We start from the raw sequence: 23,027 nt of genomic DNA on the forward strand, positions 1-23,027 counted from the left end.
TCTGCATACATTAAGGAGCATTCAAAGACAGCATTGTGGTGCTTAATTTTATTTTGAAAGGAAAAAATATATATATTTAACTGGGATATAGAAAGCAGGGAGGAATGTCATGATAGGAAACAAAAAAAAAAAAGCAGCCAAAAAGAAAACCTTATAAAGTACATTTACATTTGTATGCTTTAAAAATCATTTAAAATATGAAGTTTCAATAAATACTTCAATACATTTAGGCATGCGGATATAGTTTTCATGATTTACATTTCATTACAGTATAATTCATAAAATGACTTTTTCATCTTTAATTATTGCACTTACGTTTGTGATGGGTTCGTCCTAAAACCAGTCACATGCATAAGGTCGTAAAGGTTAAAGGTCAAACTCGAGTCATGTTCATGGTGGGAAAAAATCTACAAGAAAGAAAAAAGGACGATGGTATCATAAATGTAAAGAGACTACAAGCACCTGCTGCCAAGATTTACACCTGAAACATTTCTCATATCGTTAAACATCTCCGTGAAATTACAGTCACTCACTTCTGAGCCAACATGTCGACAGACTGCGTACGAAATGTTCAGATTAACGATGGCAGCTGCAGTTCCACACATTTTCATTAAGAGTTTGACATTTTTGGCAAGAGTTAGACGAGAGGATTGATACCACTCACGGCTGTACAGTAAATATGAGGCGACAGCTAGCAGCTGTTAGCTTAGCATAAAGACCAAGAGTTATGAGATCTGTGAACCAGCACTTCCAAAGCTCACTTTGTTTAAGCAGTACCACAACTAGCATAAGAATAAAAACTACAATTCCCAACTATTGTTTCCCTACCACGAGTTTTCTTCAATGCTTATCTGGCCACTACGACAAGCTGTGAACACAACACTCATATTATCAGCCTTACATTTCTGTTAGCTACTTGCAGACCCAGCAGATGCAGAGACATTAGCATCTGGATAGTTTTGTGACCAATATTCACTCTCTTTTAGCTTTGTTTTTGGTCTCCACCACCTCGTGAGGGATATATCTGGCTCCTCAGCTGCTAAATGCTCCACTCCGTTCACTAAATCTTCATTCTTAAGGTTGCTTCTCTTGTGAAACCAAAAAAATACTGTTCAAAAACACTTCCTGTGACGCAGAACTGGAGGAAACAACGCGTACAAATCTCGCACGAGAGCTGTGAGAGTTACTTGAACCTAAACATTACTTGACCCTTAGCCCAACCACAGCCAGGCTAGCTGTTTCCCTTTGTTTCAAGTCTTTATGCTAAGCTAAGCTAAGTTAAGCAGCTGCTGGCTGTAGCTTAATATTCACTATGCAAATATGAGAGAGATGTCAATCTTCTCATCCGCCTCTCAGCAGGAAAGTCAATATAAAACGTCAAACTCCTTTAAATGTATCGGTGCCTGACTTGTTAAATACGGGGTTGTAAAAGTGTGGGTTTAGTTTTTCAGTTACAGACCGGTTTGACACAGTTAACGTGTAAAAAGAGACTGGTATAAAAATCACACACACACACACACACACACAAAAAAAAAACAAACTGAGGAAGTAAATACACTTGGAAAACAAATGTTAGAAAAAACAAAAACAAGGCAGTGGAGAGAGAGAGAGAGAGAGAGAGAGAGAGAGAAGACTCCCTCAGGTTAATAAAATAAATACGAACATCACGATGGGATCCAAACGTGTCTGGTCTGGAGAGCAGGAGGCTGCGGCGGCCGCCAGCAGGGGGCGACGGAGCCTCAGACTTCAGCTGAAATGATCCTGAACTGGCTTCAATCAATGGACGACCTTCATGTATCCATGCATTAAAGATGTGTTAAAAGCATTTCAAACAGGGGGTCCCACCCAAAGACGTCTTAAAAGACCCGATGACACACCTTGAAATAAATACAATTAATCTGCAGGTTATCTTCTCAACTAATCAATTCTTCCTTTAGTCGATAAAATGGCAAAGAAATGTGCATCATGGTTTCATAAAGCCATGAAAACGTGCCTTCAAATATCCAGAAGTGACGGATATTCAGTTTACAATGATTAAAAATATACAGCAAGTCGTCACATTGGAGAAGCTACAACCAGAGAAAGTGAAGTTTTGCTTTAAAGAAATTTACTTTTATAATTAAAATAATTGCAGATTAATTCTCTGCTGAATCTTTTCAGCTCTAACTTTGACATCTGTCTGAAACACCTCATCTTTTCCTTTCATGACATTCACTATTGGGTCTTGAAGAGTGATTTAACAGTAATGCGTCACAACAGATCACAATGGAGGAATCCTCTCCAGATACCAAAGATCTTCTGTCCGTCCTCCCGTTGTGACGGCACAATCAGCCGATCACAGACAACGACTAACGCTAGGTTCAAGTAATCCTTTATATTTCACTTGGTGCTGAAATATAAATGATATATACGTATAATATATATATCAAATACTGACCCGGTCAACATGGCATCCTTGTAAGAGGAAAAGCGGAGGATGCGTTAATAATAACCAGAGAAACGAGCCGTTTGTGTGCTGACATTTCCAGTGTTGGTTCTAACAGATGATTTTGTACATCTTTGGAAACGCTGGTTCAGTTAGCAGCAGCACTACGCTGCTCCTCACATCACATCTGATGTGAGCTGTGTGGACGCAGCCAAGCTACGAGCAAATACACAATATAGAAGTGGAGTTTGTAATTGTGACCCAGCGGGGCTGAGCTTCTCAGAGTCTGACCCTGTGTGGGCTGCAGGTAAACGGTTCATTTGGATCATTTCCAAATATAAACTCTCTCACTTACTGCAGGTCTGTCTGTTTGTCTGTAAACCGGATCAGCAGCTTTCAAAGTCTGACAGTTGATACAGTAAATATGAAACATTAACAGGTGTTTTTTCATTCCCATTTTTAAAAATCAGGCTCAACGTTTTGGAATCACATTTCCCATAATGCTTTGGGTGCACAGGAGTTACTACTTGAGCCGCATTTCTTTAGTTTGTCTTTGTTTACATTTTGACAAACAGCATCAGCTATTAGCAGGTCCTGTTTGTAGTGAGCTCATGGACGTACAGACGACTCACTGGTTTACTCTGATAGTGAAGAAAACTTGATAATTCAAGTTCTGGAGATTTATGGAGCATCTTTTTTATGATTTCCTAGTGGATTTATTCGCTGTGAATATCAGAGATAATTCTACCTTCCGTCTCTTTGTGTTTGTATATTTATCATTTTAAAAGTGAAGCTCCTAAAGCTAAGCTAATTAAACCAATTGTTTGACATTTTGGGGAAAATGCTACAATATTTCTGCAGAGAGTCGAGGGCCGTCCACACAAAGAAAGACAGCTACAATAATAATAATCTGTAAACTGTGGCACAAAGCACGAGCTGTTCGCTGGAAAACGGACAGTGATGACCTGTTACTGCTGCACGCTACGCAGAGAAAGAGAAACAAAAGCAGAAGTTCTTCAAAGATGAGACGAGTTAGGAGAATCTCTGTTTGTTCATACTTTCATCTGAGTCAACAGCAGTTTGATGGTCCATTTGAGTTACAATACATTTCTAGTTACTGTTATCTCTCTTAGTGTGGACGGCCCTTTAGACGAGAAGGTTGATACCATTTCCCCAAAATGTCAAACTGTTCCTTTAAGGAAGTGGAACCTGTCCTGTATTCGCGCTTATGCGTTTTATGCACTGAAATATAAAGTCCGAATGGTTGTCGTGTGGTTGAAGGTAAAAGTGTAGAGCACACTCATTCAGTGAAGAGTCTGAATGCTCACTGTGTTGTAAGTGAGAGAAACGTGAAAACAAAATGCTTACTTCCTATTACAAACCCATCACAGCAAGCTACAGTACGACTCCGACACGTAGACTGACATAATGAGAGGTTAGAGGTTGTATCCTCGCCAAAAATGCCACAGCAACAACATAAAAAAAGATTAGTGGTCCGTCTTTACAAACGACATACAGAAGTATGAAAAAAGCGGTTTTCTGGTATAAAAAAAAAAAAAAAAAAAAAAATCAAAGGTTTTTGTTCAAATTGCACCAAGGTATCTCCAGGTGATTTAACCCCGGCTTGTCCACTTGAGCCATCCACATATCCATAAAAGAAGTTTTAGTTTTAACGCTTCCGATAAGCCAAACTAGTTTTCCCAGTCAGTGCACGGAAGGCCTTCGTCCTCGGAGTCGGACTCGGGTGAGGCCTCTTTGATCCTCCTCAGAGCCTCGTGGATGCTGCGGGTCAGAGCGTCCGCAGAGTGGGGGAAGCTCTTGGTGTGGCGCTGCTGCTCGGGGCGGGTCCGTACCTTCTTTAGCCTGACGCCCTGCCTGATCTGAGCCAGGATGTTGTTGCTGTCGTCGTCCGGGTCGGGGGCCAGGACTCGCAGCTCGGCCTTCCTCAGGTGGAAGCTGCCCCGTTTGAGAGAGGCCAGCACCTCGTCCATGGGGGAGCTCGCTGCAGAGACACACCGACACCACAGCTAGCATCACGCACAGTTTCTGGGTTCAACTATTTAAGACTTTTTAAGAACTTTTTAATACCACAAAGAATGACTTTTCAAGTGTTGAAAAATGTGAGTGTCCTCCTCACCTCTCCTCCACTGCGACGAGTCCAGCGAGGCCGTCTTCCTCAGCTTCTTCCTCGCCGTCAGCAGCTGACTGCTGTCAAAGAATCGAGGGGAGAACGGAGCGAGCGGTAGAGATTCAGACTCACATTCGAGGTGTCGCACTGGGCTTACCGTCTCCTTCCCCTCACCCTGCTGCCGGTCCTCCGAGGGAGGAGGCGGCAGAGGGGGCGGGGGAGGTGGGGGAGGAGGAGGAGGAGGAGGCGGAGGAGGACCCAGTGAAAGAATAGATGGTGAGGTGGAGAGGGGAGGCAGTGACAGGAAGGGAGGGGAAGAATCGAGAGCTTTGAGTTCAACTGTCGGCAGAGACACACTGTCGCAGCCACAGGCGTCAGGCGGAGGAGGAGCAGAGAGTTCTGGGAGATCGGAGATGCAGTCGGTCTGAACGCTGGCCGCCTGGGTGCTCGGCTGCTGTCCTGCCTTCCTCCGGCTGTGAGGCTGACTCAGCCGCAGCCGGCTGGACTTCAGAGTCACCTGGCCTGGATATCGCTGTGGAAGGGGGGGGGATCAGGTACAAGGATCAGTCAAAGGTCTCCAGGAGAAACTGGTGGAGTTAAACATTAGTGGATGTCTGAGTTCTCACCTGTTTGAGGCTGCGAAGTCTGTCCAGAGTCCTCTGCCTGTCCTGACTCACTCTGGCACTTCTCTTGGCTTCATCTTCCTCAGCTTCTCCTCCCTTCACAGGGAAAAACAACTAAGTAAATCTGATGTAGTAACAAGCGTGATTCTTTTTAGAAAACACTTATTAAAACAGTTGATTCTGTTGACTGTCAGTTCTTTAAACCCCCCTGTGGAGCACTTATTCTCCCTAAAAACAAAACCAAGATATTTATAAAGGTCTAATGCACTTTAAAGGCAATAACTGAATTATTCTGTTTTTCCCACTATTAATGCCTGGTATTCATTTGCACTGCCAAAAACCCATGAAAGTAAATATGCAAAAGCTTCTAAATTATGCATAAATCATTTCAGATGCAGCCACAGACTGGGATCAATATTTGAGTCTTACCTGTTGCAGAGTCTGCAGGGGATCACTGTCAGCATGGCTACCTTGTCGCTGTTGTATCTTCTGGTTGTGATTGACAATACAGATTTCCTATTCAAGACAGAAAAAAAGCACATGAATGATTTACTGGCGTCTTCAACAGGCGAGCCACCTGCCTCCGCCGTCATCTGTGCTTACCTTCTTGTTTTTGAGGTAGACTTTCTTGGCGGTGATGCGGCCTCTGCGGGCCTCGAGCTGCCGCGTCCTCTGCTGCAGGACGCTGAGTTCTTCATCTCTGAGGGGGGACGGGGGGGTTGCAGGATCATCTTCACCCTTCATGGCATCAGGGCTCTCAAAGGCATCGTAGTACACCACCTCATCCTGCCGCTCTGGTGCAACATCAGACCAGATTGTTCAAAATCTACTCATGAACACTTGATTATTAGAGGCAATTATTTACAATATCTACACGTGTAGCTGTTCTTTCAGTTTTTAATAATGTTTTGTTATTGCCTTTTTATTATAAGGAGCATAATTACACATCACATATAAGGATCCCTTCCATTTAGATATGAAGTGAATAGCACATTTTATAGTTATAATTTATGAGTGCTGTGTGGTGAGAAACAAACCACCAGCCAAGCAGATGCTCACCTGTCATCTGCCTCCGTAGACTCTGCAGCTGGGCAGTGAGCAGCAGCTCTTCACAGCGCAGCACCTCAGCCTGGATATCATACAGCTGCAGCTGTAACTCATAGTACAGCGCCTCCAGCTGGTCCAGGCGCAGAATGGCATCCTCACCACCTTGCAGACTCTGCATCTAGAACCGCAGACGTACAATTGCATTACTCCTCTGTTGCACACCAAAGGGCCCGAGCCACAGGCTGGGGGAGTTTTCCAAAGAGCCTCGCAGCACTTCCTGACTGCATTTGTTTTTAAGTAGTGAGTGGACCCAGTGGAAGTTGAACCTGAGGCAGCGTTCTTGTTCCATCTGAGCCATTTTATGTATTTACACATGTAACGCAACTAGTTGAACCCAACAGTCTGTCCAAGTGAGTCATTGGGACTATTGTACATCAGGATGTTATTCACTCCAGCGCAGGATGTCTGAGCCATGAGGTCATTTTTCTAACAAGGCCATTATCTTGCTTTTCCCCTTCTCTCGCTCTCTCTCAGCTTGTACCAGACTGACACACAAAGCTTGATCTACATCAGCACTAGTGTTTCTTGTGAGCAGCATGAGCGTGCATCAGGTGTCCTGTACTGTACCGCACCTCCTCCTTCAAGCCATGTTTCTTCTGTTCCAGGCAGATTTCCTTGGCCCTCATCAGCTGCAGGGTCTCTTTGGAAACAGCGTACTGCAGCCGCTCCATGCGCTCAACCGCTGCTGCCCACGCCGACTTGCCAAACTTCCTCTGGTCAGCACGCATCCGTTCGTACAAAGCTGCAACACATACAGTACATATGGTTGTCAGAAATGGACCACAGCTTTTCTGACAGTCACTAAATCATTTTTGAGTAATTTTATTAAAACAAAAACAACAAAATTCCCTTTTTCCAGCCTCTCAAATGTGAACATTTTCAGATGACTCTGTTTGCCATCATTCTAAACTTATCATGTTTGCTGATGCTCCATAGACAAGAAAACAATCAATGAAGTGAGTGCTTCAGCTCAGATTAGTGAAGTCTATTCCATGCCTGAGCAGAAAGCAGTTGACATGTGTCCTTGCAGTGCGTGGCTGAGATGGATTTAAATAGTTTTAGAGGAACAGGAGACTTAAGAAATCACTTTGGTATGTGAGAGGTTAAAGATGAGGATCTGAGTCGAGGAATGTTGGTGTAAAATAATCTCTACGTGGAGTGTTAACTGCACTTTGCTATGTGGTAAACACACAACACAGAGGTTCAAAGGTCACAGTAAAAAGCAAAAGCCCCACATTGCTTTGTAAAGAGAGGAAATGCCTCCTTTGTGTGTGTGTTACCTTTCTGAGCACGAGACGTGGTTTCAAAGAACTTGACAGTCAAGTCCTGTATGGAGAGTACAGCGGCGTGAGCCTTCTTCTGCCACTCCTCATCCTCTTTCCTCAGGCTCTCCACCCGACGGGGGCCCAGGCGCTCCGTCTCTAGTGTGATCTGGTGGGGGGGTGGGGTCAAAGCAGGTCAGACATAGAATATTTGCATCAGCACAGATAACAAGGTTCAGTCAATGCAGACCAGAGGTTTTCCAAAGTCTGACACTTTGCCCCCAAACATTACCACATAGATTAGACAAGTTTACATTAATAGACACATTCTGGAGTTTTTTTTTCTCTTCTAACCGGATTTGTGGATGTTCACACGCAATCGACATTGAAATCATATCCTTGAAAAATCACATTAGACCTAAAAATATGTGTATCGAGTTATCCGTGAAGAAGTTATAAGACATTACTATTATTTATTTAAAAGTTCCTTAAATGCTTCCATGAGTTTTGTGACAAACTACAATCACTAACTTCCTGTTTTTAGAGCCCCAGCATGCACCTGTCCCTCCTGGACCCCCTTAAACTGAAAACCCCTGACCGGTCACAACACTGCTCTGTAATACCAATGTGCTACAGCAGATGGTGGTAACAGTGAGAGGTGACCAAAGGCATGCCTGTGCATGTTTTTGTTTAGAGTGACACTAACCCAGTGTCCTACTGAGCTGTTGGAACAATAAATAAAAGGCAAGACAGAAAAAAAAAAAAAACACACTCTTAGTTAACAAAACAAGAAAAATGTGAATGCACTCTGCTAGAGGTTTGTATTACGTGGCACAACATTACTGGAGAACAAGAGTTCATTTTACACAGTTCACCAGCTCGTGTTAGGCCATGTGAAAAAGAGTGAGAAACAGGGAAACAGCGGTGCCACGTGGAGTCCTGTCCCGGGTGTTGACCCCCCCCCCCTCCCTGAGAAGACCACATGGAACAAAATGTACACAGGCGGATTAACTCCTCGTGAGGGCCTCATGCACATACAGTCATACATTAATATCTCAATGTAAAACAGATGTGTGTAGGTGCTCAAAAATAAACAGGACCACAGTAATCACTGACAAACCTAAAAAGGACAGCATATTCAGTGCTTTGTATTGTGTGTGTGTGTGTGTGTGTGTGTGTGTGTGTGTGTGTGTGTGTGTGTGTGTGTGTGTGTTTGTCTGCACGTGAGGCTAAAGAACAGGGAGTGGTTTTGGGGTGAAACCGGGAGCGAGTGGGGGAGGAGAGATTACATCAGAGACCAGAGAGAAAAAGTCTGACAGAGGGGGAGAAAAAAAAAAAATTTACTTCAGGAATGAGAGAAGCCAAAAAAGAAAACTTTTAAAAAAAATAATAATTGAACTCACTTTTAGCTGTGATCTCATTGTTTAGGTATCCTTTAACAGAAAGGACACAGTACCAGAGCATGTAAAGAGCTGCACCTACATGTGAACACATATAACACCCACAGAGCACCAAATGGCAGCGAAATTTGCCCCGAGCCCCGATCAGTCAGACCTGGTGACATGTCTCACTGCCATTTAAAAGCATCTGTTTGCTAACTTCTGTGACGGTTGTTGCTGATAACGTGTCCCCGCTGACCTCACCGTCAAACTGAAGCAAAACATCACTGCTCCAAGTTGGCCCCCGACTGTTAGACTGGTTTTATGCAAAGCAGAGAGCATCAACACAACCGGCGAAAAGTATCTGCTCTTGTTCTTCCAGTGAATGTTCAGCTCCAGTGAAACGAGTTAAGACTTTACCTTTCGGTCCTGCACAGACCACCAAAATGCAGAAAAAGAAGAAACCTGAATGTGTTGTGCACAATAGTGAGCAGCGTTACTATACTGTCAGCCTGCAGACATATTTGTATGAAAACATTACATTACGGTTGGCTGGGTAAAGTAAATACATCACACAAGACTTAAGAATAAAAGACGGGATGATATGATGGAATATCTCTGTCTACATCAGCTCTCTGCCAGTGAAGCACTTTCCCTCTGAGCTGTCTCTCCATCCCTGCCTGGTGAATAGCCGACAATGTAAGCACCATTCATAATCATACAATGTGAGGCACACACTCAGGAGAGATAACGTCACTGAAAACACTAGTAGCATGTCTGTAAGCACCAGTAAACAAACTGCATTACCACACAAGTACCAGTTTTACACCTGCATAGTTCACCAATTTGCCTTTAACTGCTCCTCCTCTGTGAAACTAAAAAACAGGCAGGAAGCGGCCGGAGAGATGTGACTGAGTGTGTTCTCTTAACACCTCTGGACAACAGCTGTTAGTGACAAAACACAGACGTGTCAGACTGACTGAAAATAGAAGTGACGGCAGTTCCCGTGGTAAAGTGCCGGGATTACAGCATGGATGCCGTCATGGTGGTCCTTATCTCATTTGGTTAAAATAGCAAGCAGAAACGCCTTTTTGTGAATGACAGCGTTAGATACTCGACGAGCCTTTATCGGGAGGAGGACGGAGAAATGTTACACTGGTTAGTTTCACAAAACTGCTAATTTAAAAGGATTTTAATATCAGAATGAGTCCAGATTGTTGAATATTCTGTATTTTTGTTGTTATCAACAAATCCCATGAAATGTCCACTTGATCCTGCTAACGTGTATATTTACATCTTACTCCTCTGTGTCATAGAGCTCCATTGTTATCCATTAAAAACACATCAGTGAGTCACACTGAATGAAATGTTCATCACCATGAACACACACACACACACACACTGTAGTTTATTTTAATTCAGTCCCACACACACACACACACCATCCTGCTGCACCAAATACTCACTAGAGCACCAAATATGTATTAATCCGCAGCTGAAAATAGTCCATTTACTCTGGTCTGATTTGCTAAAAACCAAAGTGTGCAGCTGTTTTAGGAAAATGCTTAGCCTTTTTAAGACAAGCTTAAGCCGTTTTTAAGGATTTATGGCTTCAGTCGGAGCCAGTGGGCTTGTGGCTGAGAGCCACTGACTGAGCAGGGAAGGTGGAAAAATACAGAAAAACACCGGCCTTATCGTTGGAGATAGAAGACCTCTCTCACAGTAACACGGGCCTACGTGGGAGGAGTAGTAGGATATCAGCAGGGAATCGTGGTAAACATCTGTCTCTCCTCCACCTGTCATTCATGAAACCTGCAGCTTCTTTGTATTTGTATTCACACCTATAAAAGCCTGGATCGAGTCTGGTTTATCTGCTGTAAATGTACGTTTTCAGATTTGTCCTGTGGCTGGACTCTTGGTCAGCTGACTGAACCATTTATTTGGTTGGTTTAGAGCTTAAATAATTAATCAGTTTAGCTGACAAAAACTGTCCTGCAATTAGTTTTCGCTGCGTTTTATCATTATAAACTGAATATTTGTTGCTTTTGGACTAAAGGACAAAAGATATTTGAAGACGGCTGTAGAGAATCGTGCCTTTTTTCACTTTTTCAGACATTTTATGGACCAAATGATTGACTAAATAATTGTTTTAATCAATAATGCAAATAATCTTTAGCTGCAGCCCTTGATGAATTACTTCTATCTATATGGTCAATATATATACATGGCTAAAAGTATTTTATGTCACATCCTGATAATAATTTAGTCCAATACAAATCAACATTCAGGTGGACTATTTCCTGAGATTCAGGTCATCGAACAATGACCTGAATCTTTCACAATATGTGATATTTGTGTATTTGCTTCATAACTGGAGGTAAACACAGCAGGTGTTGAAGGGACGGCCGTGACAACTGTTGCCATGCAGTAATGCAGCGGATGTGAAACAGTAACTGGAGCTCGCTGCGGTACAAAAGTATCTCAGATAGAGAAACCACATTTTTAATTCATGACTGCCCTCTGACCTTCCAGGCAACAAGACACCCTCACTGTATCGCCTCCAAAAAGCAATAGGTCCATCCCACAATGCTCCATTGATCAAAATACTCGACACCCTTTGTTGTCGATTCATTCAGACCATCAGTCAGTCACTGCTCCATCTGCTCGTTCATTCACCGACGAGTTGAGCTGCGGCTGAATATTTACTGTCAGGCTGCAACGATTAGCCGATTATTCACTCACCTGAAAAATAATTGGCTATATTTGGATGACTGATTCATCCTTTAAGTCATTTTTTAAGCAATGAGGTCAAATATTCCCAAGTTTCAGCTTCTCACTTGTGAAGATTTGCCATTTTTCTCTGTTTAATTTCATAATAAACTGAATATCTTTGTTTTTTTTTAGACTGCTGGCTGGTCAATCTGAAGAAGTCATCAGATAATCGAGAATATAACCGGTAGATCATGCTATCATGAAAAGTTATAGCTCTAAATCCCTGTAAAACTCTTAGCCTGCAGAGCCTATGAATACAACCGCCTTGAAATATCATAGCTAAGTAAGAACACTATAATCGACTCCTCCTCACCCCATAAATTCCCCCTACTGTTTGACACCTCTGGTCAACAAGACTGAATCTCCACTTCCTTATAGTCTGGCATTAAGCTCGAATCGCTGCGGTGGCCTTACAACAACCTCACATATGTCACGTGTAGTCGCGCTGATGTGAGGATGGCCTGTAATTTTAGCAAGCAGCAGATACTCGGCTGCTTTAGTGTTTTCCTCCCCACCTTTCTGACATTAAGTACGATGCAAACTGCATGTAAATTAGAGTTCCCCGTGTTCTAATTCCCAACTCCTCTTCTTCCCTTTATCCACTGAGGAGAGAATCTCCTTGATCCCCTGACTCATCAGTTTGGGAGAAAGCAACCGCCTCTGCCGGCGTGAAGGAGCCATTTGCATACAGCTTTATTTTCAGCCGTTGGATCGCCCTGAGGGGAGGCAGGTGGCAGAGCTGGAAACTTTGGCATCACACAGAGTTCAGATTCTCAGGAAGCTCCCTGAAGTATGCCAGACACAAGCACAGCGGTTATGGGATTAAGCACCTCGGGTCCTCAGGTAAAAGTGACTTCAACCAACCAAAGTCACACTCTCTGAATCTCTGAATCCCTTTAACTCTACATTTGGACCTCTAGTTTTGGCCAAGATGGATTGTACAATTCCACAGGCCATCGCTCTGCTGAACACTTTAATCTAGTTTACTTTGTTCAGCTTTGTTGCTCTCGTCTCCCGTTTTGTCTGATTATGTGTACGTACACGAGAACGGTGGAAAAAACGAAGTCAAATTCCTTGTATGCGTTCACATACTTGGCTGATTCATCCCTACTTTTAAATCCTCAAAATTTACCAGAAGGAATAAAGGAATATACAGACTAAATAGTTTCATGCAACAGCTGGGCACTGCTGTTTTCAGCAAACATCATGTAAACAGGAGTAAATAATACATTAGCAGGGGACTTTTTTTCAGTGGATTAATCCACATTTGGTGCACTGATGAGTATTTGGGGCAGCAGGACGGTGTGTGTATGACTGAATCATAATAAACTTCAATGTGTGTGTTCATGATGAAGGAACATTTCACCCAGTGCAACAGTGGCTCACTGATGTGTTTTGAATCATTTTAGACAAAAATGGATCTCTGCGACACAGAAGAAGAATAGTTAATTCATTATTCACTGATGGCGTTGTGGAATTTGTTGACAATAACGAAAATAGCAAGAATATTAGCAGACTGATCCTTTTAGGACTCTAACAACAACAATAATCATCTGTATTCATGCTTTTCTAAATCTACATTACAGAGCGCTTCACGTAGGCAAACAACAGCTCATTAAAACAATTTCTGATGTACTAATAGTCAGATTAAACAAATAAAAACATGTCACCAGCAAAAACGTCGTTAAAAATAAATAAAAAAATAAATCTGGAAAAGCTCTCAGATAAAAGTTTATTTCAAAAAGAAAAAAGTGATCCATATATTTTGGTGACGCTGTGACATTTCTTACTTTAATTCAGCACCCGCCCAAGAAACCCAAATACCAATATAATAATAGACACTCATAAACACACCCACACAGTCACTTGTGTTGGTTAGTGACACGATGCTGGATGCACATGCTGCGTAAGGAATGTAGTTTAGAGGAGGGAGAGTACTCACAACACAACAGAGGGTGAAGGACTGAGAAAGTATACGAGAGAGAAGGAAAGACAGAGGCAGAAGTAGGGTCAGCATGTGTCCAGTCAAATGCACCTTAGTACTGTGTAACATAATATTGAAGCAGGCTGCACAGTCCGGTCCACTTGATAAGCGTTTCCTGACCACTCCGGCTAACAAGATACAGACTTTGGCCAAGCTCTGCTTCCTGCTAACAATCCCACACAGCAAAGCATTTTGAAGGATAGCAGTCACGCAAAGCTCCAGTTGTAATTAATGATGAAAGATTATGATGGTTTATAAAAGGTATGGTATATATGTCAAACTGTGACGGGAGACATGTGAGGTAAAGACACCAAATGAGGACGTCCTAACTATCAAACATGAACTTAGAATACTCACATTTTTAGGATTTCTTTACTATGACAGTAATCCAGTGATAGTTGACTGTACATCCATCCACCATACTTTTAATGGTGCTAGTTTGCCAAAATAAACAAATATAGGCTGAAACACGTCCACCCATGTTGCAGCCCACTTTGTTATTCATTAAATAAACTGTCAAGTGTCTATTATATCCACCGTATTTTAGAGTGTGCTTCCCTCACCAGAGCAAACTAGTTTAACTGGTACTGACTTCTATAACAATCATATCTATGTCTGTAGAAAATGACTTAACATTATGGCACAACAGCAGCAACCGCTAATAAATTAATTGTGAATATTAACACGCCACATCTATGCATGGTTAATGTTGCGTGATGCAGAGTTTTACATGATGTAATGTGTGATCGTGTTCTACTATGTGTCATGTTTTGAGTGTTGTTTAGTTAGTTGGCTCTAGATTTCTATTATGAATTAGTCAGACTGGCTAGACTACTATCAGCGATAATAGTAGCACACGTATCTCTACAGAAATGAGTTAAATGCATGTAACACTGACCCATTGACCCAACCAGGCAAGCATTAAGCTATCTCCCTAAAGGCCATGAGACAGTAGTGATTAGCCTGCGGATTTACTTCCCTTTTCAAGCCTCTAATGATGAAAAACAACAAAGATGGAGTGGAGAAAGAGTGTGGAAAACAGAAGAGTGTGCTGAGGCTGCAGAATTACTGAGTGGTTTAGTGGCTGCTGTAATAATACTTATGCTGGTTGTTAAGCCGCTCTGGGCGGGGGAAAAAAGCCTCTCTGGCTGATCCTCTGCCCTCAACAGCACCCAGATGCAAAGCTACAGGGTAGCACAGACTGGCTACTATACCATCATCATCACCACCACACGTACCCTCAGCAACTAATGCTAATGTCATTACAGTGGGCTTAGGAGGGAGGGCTCAATGGAGGACATTATCATGCAGTGGCTGAGGGCTCAATTTCCAGCACTAACCTTGGCTTTAAAAATCGCCCAACCACAAGTATAGCTGGTGGAGCACACAGCCGTAGAGACACAGCCCAGCCTCAAAGTGTGGTTCAGTAAGGAACAGGTAGCCGGCTTCAGTGAGGCCTAAACCTACTTAAATCAAGCCCTAAAAACAGATGGTATTTGTATCTGTGTGTGTCTGTGTGTATTACCTTAATCTGCTGTCTGCGCAGCATTGCCAGTTCCCTCATGTCCCTGAAAGGCTGAAGCAGGTAGTGGTAGAGCTGGGTGGTGGCCTCCAGCAGCTCTCCATACGCCTCGTCCTCCTCAGGGTACACCTGCAGCAGCTCCACCATGCTGTCCATGGCTTTGTGCTTGTCCAACACCTGCAGCAAAGCGTGTAGAGGGAAGAGGTAGCTTTGGTACAGATAATGGTCAGACAAAACAACACATCACTTTAGGCTTTAGGGGATGATGACATATTTTTTTTTTACAATTTATAATCCAAACAATTAATCGAGAAAGTTTCTGCCGTTAGTTGCAGTCCCAGGTTATTCGTTGGAGACTACTTGCAGCTGCATATTTGGTGCAACAGTGAGTATAAACAGCACCAGGAAAGTTTATGTGTGATCAGCTCTAAATGCGGCCAGTGTACCCAGGTCAATGGCACATGGCCACGTGTCCACTTGTTAGTAGGATAAACTGTGGTATTTTCATGGGATTTGTAACATCAAGAATATTGCCAGAACCCTCCTTTAAAATGACTCCAACTGAGTAAGAAATTCCTTGACTAAATGACACACTTTCGATAAAGCTTATTATCTAAAAAAAATTGCCAGATGTACAACAAAAGAGCCCATTTAATTGTAGTTAAGCGTGTGCTTTGCTGAATTCAATGGAAAAACTGTATTGTTGTGTGTAGTGAGTCTAATTCTGACTAATTCATGATTAGTGGGTCCTAAACAAAAGACCTTTCAAAGCTCAAGGAGAAAAACATCCAAGTCTAATCTATAAAAGCAACAGTAAAGAGTGCGAGAGTCTCCGTGTGCGTATGTGAGGTCAGGAATGATGCTATAAAATATTCTGTTTGAGTGTAGTACAATGAGAATAAAGTGGCCCCGACTGTTGCTGATTCATACCATATGTCCTGCTATGCACAGACGCTGCTCATTGTTCGTGACATAAATGCTATCAAAACAGCTATTGTACACACAAATACAATTCATCTCGCAGCTCTCAGAAACCAGTGGCTCCGATTCATACAGTACAATACGTCTCCTTCACTTCTGCCTCAGATAATATTGAAATGTGCCACCACCCAATCTTCATCCAAAGCGGTGGATAAAGTGCTCTTCTCTCTGCGAGGAGCTATAGATATGAATGGAGACTCTTATATTAACTCCAGGCTGCTTTTCCAAAGCCCTCCACGTTGGGGACTGGGGCAGACACTGCACGATTCAGCTCGAACACTGCTCCCACTGTTTACCTTGGGTCTGTGTCTCCCTGGTAACCACTGGCCGACCGTACACCGACTCCCTGCCCCTGCAGTCGCTGCTAGCCAGGAAAGCCCCTTAGCTAAATGAGCCGCTCCTGCCTCATCACCAGCTACGGGCTAAGCAACAAAGTTTTCTGTTTCTTGTTCCATTTTAATTTATAAAACTCCAAACTGCTGGAATAAATAAATCACTAAACAATGAGCTGGTTTTTCCTCAGGCAACATTCTCATTTCTGGCTGTGAGTGCATTTACATAGTCAAATGTGTTTGTTGATGGTGAAATGCAAGAAGCCAGAGGTCCAGCGTCTTCATGGTGTGTGAGCAGATGAGCCTGCACTCCAAAAGCCAGAGGGAACAGTTGTCTGAATTAGCACTGAAACAATTAGTAGTTAATTAAGCCACAGCTATTTAGTATTTTAAAAACAGTCCTTTGTTTGTTCTGAGCGTGAACTGAGTACTTCAGACTGTTGTCACACTGAAATTAGATATTTCAAAGTATTAGTTGCATCGTTGGTTTTATCAAGGAATGAGTGTTGCAATTAAAAACAACTAAATTAAATATTAAATGTTGTAAAGATATCTCTGGAGGCTAAATGAAGTTGAAGGCACCACCCAGGCCTGTGGCATATCTATGACACACAGTTTATGTAGAACTTGTTTAAACCCCTTCATGTATTCTTGTTCATTGTTGTCTTCATGGCAATAGTTTTTAGTGGCGTTTAATTCTGTTAAAAAGCAGCAAATGTGGTCTTGTTGATAAATTAACTTTGCTTTCTGCGTTTCAAAATGAAAATACTGACTAACCACAAGAAAAATGGCTGAATTACAGGCGTAACTGTAATAGTAAATGTACTTATTTCTCTCTTTTCAACTCAGTTTAACAAGACGCCATTGAAAATAAATGCCCATATGCTAAATGTAGCTGCTGAATCTACACAAAAGGACTCCAATGTGCAAAGGGTGCATAATTACAGGACGCTCCGGCTGACTCTTCCAGTTTGTCGGTGCTAAATCTGCTCCGTCTTGCTGGAGTACTTTTCTCTCTGCCTTTTAATTGAAATATCTCGCAGGAAGAACACGCCTCGGCTGTGATCTGAGCAGACACTCCGTTTAATAACTCTTTGAATGAGCTGAATGCTATTTAGGAGCCGTAAAATACAGAATGTGTCTAAAAAGGAAACACCCATTCTCTTTCCCTCAAATAGCACTCAATGGCAAGGTTCTTTTCAGAGCCGCCATCACCTATTAATTAACTGAGCTCTGAGTAAATATTATATACAACTGTGTGCCCCGATGTAAATCATCTAATGTCAACAAACTAGGTTTTAAATGTTGTCTCACCAAACAGCAGATCATCCCACAGCAGCATCAGTAGCTAACGTGCACACTTACCATGACAAACACTGTCGGCACACACACACACACACACACACACACCAAACATAGGACAGGACATGGGATTGATATCACAAACAAATTATACTTATTATTTTGAGATTCGATTAATTGTCCGACTTCACAAAAAATATTTGCTGGTGCCATTTTATCAACTGTGTGTATTTGCCGACACCTAGAAGTCACAGTCTACATTGTTTATTATCTTTCTCCACTTAATGTAATTTTACTTTTGTTGTTTCTGTCTAAATCAGAGGTCCCCTTGTAATATTAGTCCTGGCAAACAGGTTTTAAAGGTCTGGGCACTTGTGATTGATATTTTGGACATATTTTCTAATATCTTACAGACCAAATGATTAACTAGAGAAAATAACCAGTGAATTAATAAATGATGGGAAGCGGAGTAAACGATCCAGCCTGCTCTGGTCATGCTGTTTAACTTTATCCACTCCTCATTACAAATGTGGTTAATGTTTCATCGGTATTCACAGGCTTTACATGATCCTCGCCCATGAACAGCCACAAAAGAGCCCAGAAAAGACACTGAAATGTAATTATTTGCTTTAAACGTGTCAGGTTTACTGTAGGCAAGCTGCTAGCCTGATTCTGTTTAACAACAGGCCACAGATGAGGAAAGAGTCTTTAGTCAATGATTGACAGACGCATGTCCTACATCTGTGCCGTGTTTCCCACTAGTTATCATCTCAAACAGGGTTGAGATTCACGCTGCATTTTGTGATAAACTGTGATGAGGCCAAAACAGTGATTCTGTAGGTCCCAGAAACACCATCACCACCAGCAGGAGGGACGAGTGCTGCCATGCCCGTGAGGAGCTGCAGCAAGGGGCCCGTCTCACTGGGCCAGTGGGCATCTTCAACTAATGCTCTCCTTATACTTTCTTCTAATCTCATAATATTTTAATCCCAATCTGTAGTCTCTACTTCATGGTAGCAAGTGTTATGGAGGAGCCGCATGAGGTATACAGTGCATGCAACTAACTCTATTAATGTGCTGGTTGTTTTCGTAATTAACCATTTAAATGTTAGGAAAACAGTGAAAATGCCCCAAATTATACATTTAGACATTTTGTCTTATTCAACTAACAGTCCAAAACCCAAAGATGTTCTATTAACTCTCATATGACAAAGACAAGTATCAAATTCTCACATTTGAGAAACTGTAATTTTACAGTTTAGTTTGAGAAATCACTAAAACAATTAACGCATTATCAAAAGAGTTGCCAGTTAATTGTCTGTAAACAACAGCAAACTGTCATATTACTGTCTGTGAGTCAAAAATGGTTAAAAACTCTCATGTTACCTCAAGAGAACAGATTTTCTTTCTCATCTGAAAATGATATCAAATCTAGATTTCCATCTGTAGCAGGTCAACAGTCAAGGTTCATCAACAATGAGCCTTCAATGCACATGTGCAGTCTAATAAAACTGCCTGTAATAAATAAAGACCTCATCTGTTGTTGACACCAGCTCAGAGGGCTGATTTTTGCTGTTGCTCTGGATCACATTATTTTATGATGTGTTTCTAATTTTGTGTTCCTCCACATATGCTATGAAATATTTGAAACATCTGACAGACAACATATCACGAGATATGAAGACAGACACTTTTATGGCTGCTGTCGTCTAAGGCTGCAACTAACGATCATTTTTACCATCAGTTAAAATAGTGAAAACTGATAGTAACCCACTTTCTCCTCAGTCTTTAAGTGGCTTGTTTCGTCTGACTAACAGTCTAAAACCACAGAAACTCCATTTTTAATGACATAAGACAGATAAAAGCAACAAATCTTCACATTTTAGAGTCTTGAAAGGGAAACTGTTTGGCATATTTGCATTAGAAATCATTTCAACCATTACTAGATCATCAAATTGGCAATTACATTTCTAATCATTTAAGCTTTTAGACCATTTTAGGGCCACTGCACCATCTCCAAATGCAGATTGATAGAAAATTAGCAACTCTTTTGATTGCTGAATAATTGTTTTGGTTCACTGATTTGAGGTTGTCAGATATGAGGATGATTCTGCTTTTCATTGTCGTACAAAGAAACAAGTGAGACGTCAAGTGTCACTGAATTATTTCTTCCTGGTTGGACGGAGCCCTCAGCCAGATGTTTGTGCTCTCTGTGTCAATGTGTAGAACAAAACAACAGAGGAGGTGGCAGACTTGGCCCGGGGCTTTGTCTCCGCTCAGACTCACTCACAGTGACGGTGATCATGGCCATGGTTTTATTTAGACTTCCCTGTGTAACTTATGTCTACCCCAGCGCTGTCAATGAAAACATACTTCAGCTTCTTACATGCTCGCTGAGTTAAATACAGGCCTTCAGCTGTCTGGGCTAACGCTGAAACAATCACAACAGCTGTCGTGACACATCATTTCTCTAACTCCACCTCTAATTGTTCTCCTGTGTTTCTATGCGACTCCCTTCTGGACCGTTCAGCCAACTAGAGTGAGATGTCTGGCCAGACCAGATCATATTTCAGGCCTGTGAACGTGCAGCAACAGATGGTAGATCACAGGAGGGGACAAAGGAAGAGGAGGAGAATAAGCAGACCATGAGGCACAATTGTGCTCTGGAAACTACAAGCTGTTTGGGATGTCACCAGTCTGTGGTTATCCCTTTCCTCTTTCAAAAAAAATAAAACAAACCTTTCCATGTGGCATTAAAACATGTACCAAATTCCTCACACCCAACATGCATTTAAAAGACATTCAACCCAAATGAGAGCAAGTGAATTCACCTCTTGCATGCGTCTTTTGGCCCTCTCCAGAGCATCCTCATAGCCCTTCTGCCTCAGCTCATTCAGGCTCTCGTAGTACTCTTCTGTGTCGTCGTCCTCGGAGAAAAGCACCTGTGAGAGGATCTTCCAGCCGCAGGTGTCGAGGGCATGACCCAGGTACACCTGCAGCTGGTAGCACAGGGCGTCCGTCTCCCGCTGAGACACCCCCGCGGCACCAAAAATCACCGACCATACCCCGGACTGCTCCTCGGGGAAGGAGGGCAAACACGGCTCCAGGTCGGAGTTGACGGCGCACAGCTGGAGGTGGGCTGCCCTCAGGTCCTGGAAGGAGAACAGCCCGGCCCAGCTGAAGTCCTCCCGGCCGCTGCCCTCACCGTCCCCTGGGTCTGCATCCTCCGGAGACAGCGGGACCTCCACGGGGTCCAGGATCTCGATATCGATCACCTTGGGTGTCACAACATCCCAGGAGCCCAAAGCCTGGCTGATGCACTCGGATGTCTGCGAACCACCGACTTTTAAAGCCTTCGCCGCGGGCTTTCCTTTGGGGACAGAGTGCGGTCTAACTTTGCCCCCTTCGCTTTGGCTGGGGCTTTTTGCGCGTTTCTCTGCCACGGAGGCAGCGGGGGCAGGAAGTGTGGCGGCGGGGAGCGGGTCCAGAAAAGTGGTCCGTCTCTGCACGGTTCTGTTGTGGCAGGTTATGGCGAACTTTCCCTCGATGTCGTTCCAGGCCACGATGAAGACAAATTTATGCCTCTCTTTTTCGTCGAAGACTCTGGGCCGGACGGACACCCATCCGGACTCCAAGTTATCCTCCATTGTGAATGACATCTCATCCAGCCAGTAAAAGAAGACACGTAGATTAAAGTTAGCTAGAAAAAAAAATGTGTATATCTTCTGACGTCAAGGCTAACAGCTACGGCTAGCTAGTTAGCTAGCGCTAGCTTAAAAAAAGTAAGATTTGGCGCAGCTAAAGCGGACAAATTCACCCGCTAAATTAAAATAAATCGGTGAAACAAAGGCTGCCCCGCTTTGTTTACCCGCTGCCAGCTGCGTGTGAGCTGCTGAAAACGTCGTCGTCCCTCCAAACGGTCGGATTTGGGCTCCGGGCATTAAAGAAGTTCAAGCGGCCAGACGCGCTCGGACACCGCGGTGAGATCGGGGGGCAAAAGTCGGCTCCATGTTGGCGCAGATAGGGTCAGTTGTCATGGCAGCTGCCCGCTTACCTGCCCGACGCTGGCGCTCGGGGACGCGGACTGTGTCGCTCTTTGTCCGCTCGCAGACAATGCGGTCGCTCGGTGTCACGTGTGAGCTTCTGTTTACAAGCAGTCAAGGTGCGTGTTGTCAAATCCGGGGAGGGATTTAAAGGGTGCACCACCCCCACCGCCATGTGGCCTCCACGGTCCGTGTTCAGAGTAGTAAATACGAGACTCGGTGTCATAATGTGGCCGTGGCTTGTTAAATCAGAAGCTCTGTGTGGAGCCATCGGCAGCATCTCTTGCTGGAAAGTCAAGCAACAACTAGAGACATAAATTGGCTTAAAAAAACAAGAGACACACAATGACAAGGAAATGCAAAATGACCACAAAGAGACAAAAACAGAGAGAATTGATGCATAATGACTACAAAGAGACACAAAAAGGCCCCAAAGTGACACAAAACTACCTCAAAGAGACACACAATGACAAAACATCCAAAATGACCATGTGGTAACAGAAAATGACCACAAATTTGACTAAAAACAACCAACAAGTGATGCAAAACAACTACAAAGGAGAACAAAATGACCAGATGCAAAGCAATCGCAATGTAATGGCAAGCCCCACAAGTTATACACTTCAACACACAGTGTGACTACAAAGAGACAAAAAACAACATGGGTTTACACAAAAAGGCCCCAAAGAGACACACAACAACACAAGGAAATGCAAAATGACCACAAAGAGACATAAAACGTCCAAAATGTGACACAAACGTGATGTTAAACCTCCAGAAAGTGAAGCAAACCTACTACAAATTGACAACAAAAATAAAAAGCAAAATAAGCACAAAGAGATGCAAAGTGATCACGATGTAATGGTAAACCCCACAAAGAGATATAAAACACCTCAACACAAAACAACAACAAAGAGACAAAAAACACCACAAGTTTACATACAAAGGCCCCAAAGTGACAAAGTGACACAAGTAAAAGTAAACTGACCACAAAATAACAGGAAATGACCACAAAGAGACATAAAACATCCAAAAAGTGACATAAAACCACTGAAAAGAGATGCAAAATGAGAAATGTAAAATGATCACAAAGTGGCACAGACCCTCCACATTTAGACAAATATCACAGTAATGTGAAAAAACAAACACTACAACCACAAAAAAAAG

The 23,027-nt window shown here is 42.9% G+C and overlaps 1 protein-coding gene across 1 annotated transcript; it reads right to left on the bottom strand.

Annotated features, from left to right (window-relative positions):
* Nucleotides 1-3,798: 3,798 nt before the first annotated feature.
* On the bottom strand, nt 3,799-21,562 carry jmy (junction mediating and regulatory protein, p53 cofactor). Its single transcript, XM_070850554.1, has 10 exons — nt 20,649-21,562; nt 15,206-15,379; nt 7,564-7,714; nt 6,856-7,025; nt 6,236-6,401; nt 5,780-5,970; nt 5,606-5,692; nt 5,180-5,272; nt 4,563-5,085; nt 3,799-4,427 (listed from the first exon to the last, which is right to left on the bottom strand). The coding sequence occupies exons 1-10, from the start codon at nt 21,474-21,476 to the stop codon at nt 4,117-4,119; spliced, it is 2,694 nt and encodes an 897-aa protein (XP_070706655.1). The 5' UTR covers nt 21,477-21,562; the 3' UTR covers nt 3,799-4,116.
* Nucleotides 21,563-23,027: the final 1,465 nt, after the last annotated feature.

Source organism: Pempheris klunzingeri, chromosome 19, assembly GCF_042242105.1.
Source record: "Pempheris klunzingeri isolate RE-2024b chromosome 19, fPemKlu1.hap1, whole genome shotgun sequence".
NCBI lineage: Eukaryota > Metazoa > Chordata > Actinopteri > Acropomatiformes > Pempheridae > Pempheris > Pempheris klunzingeri.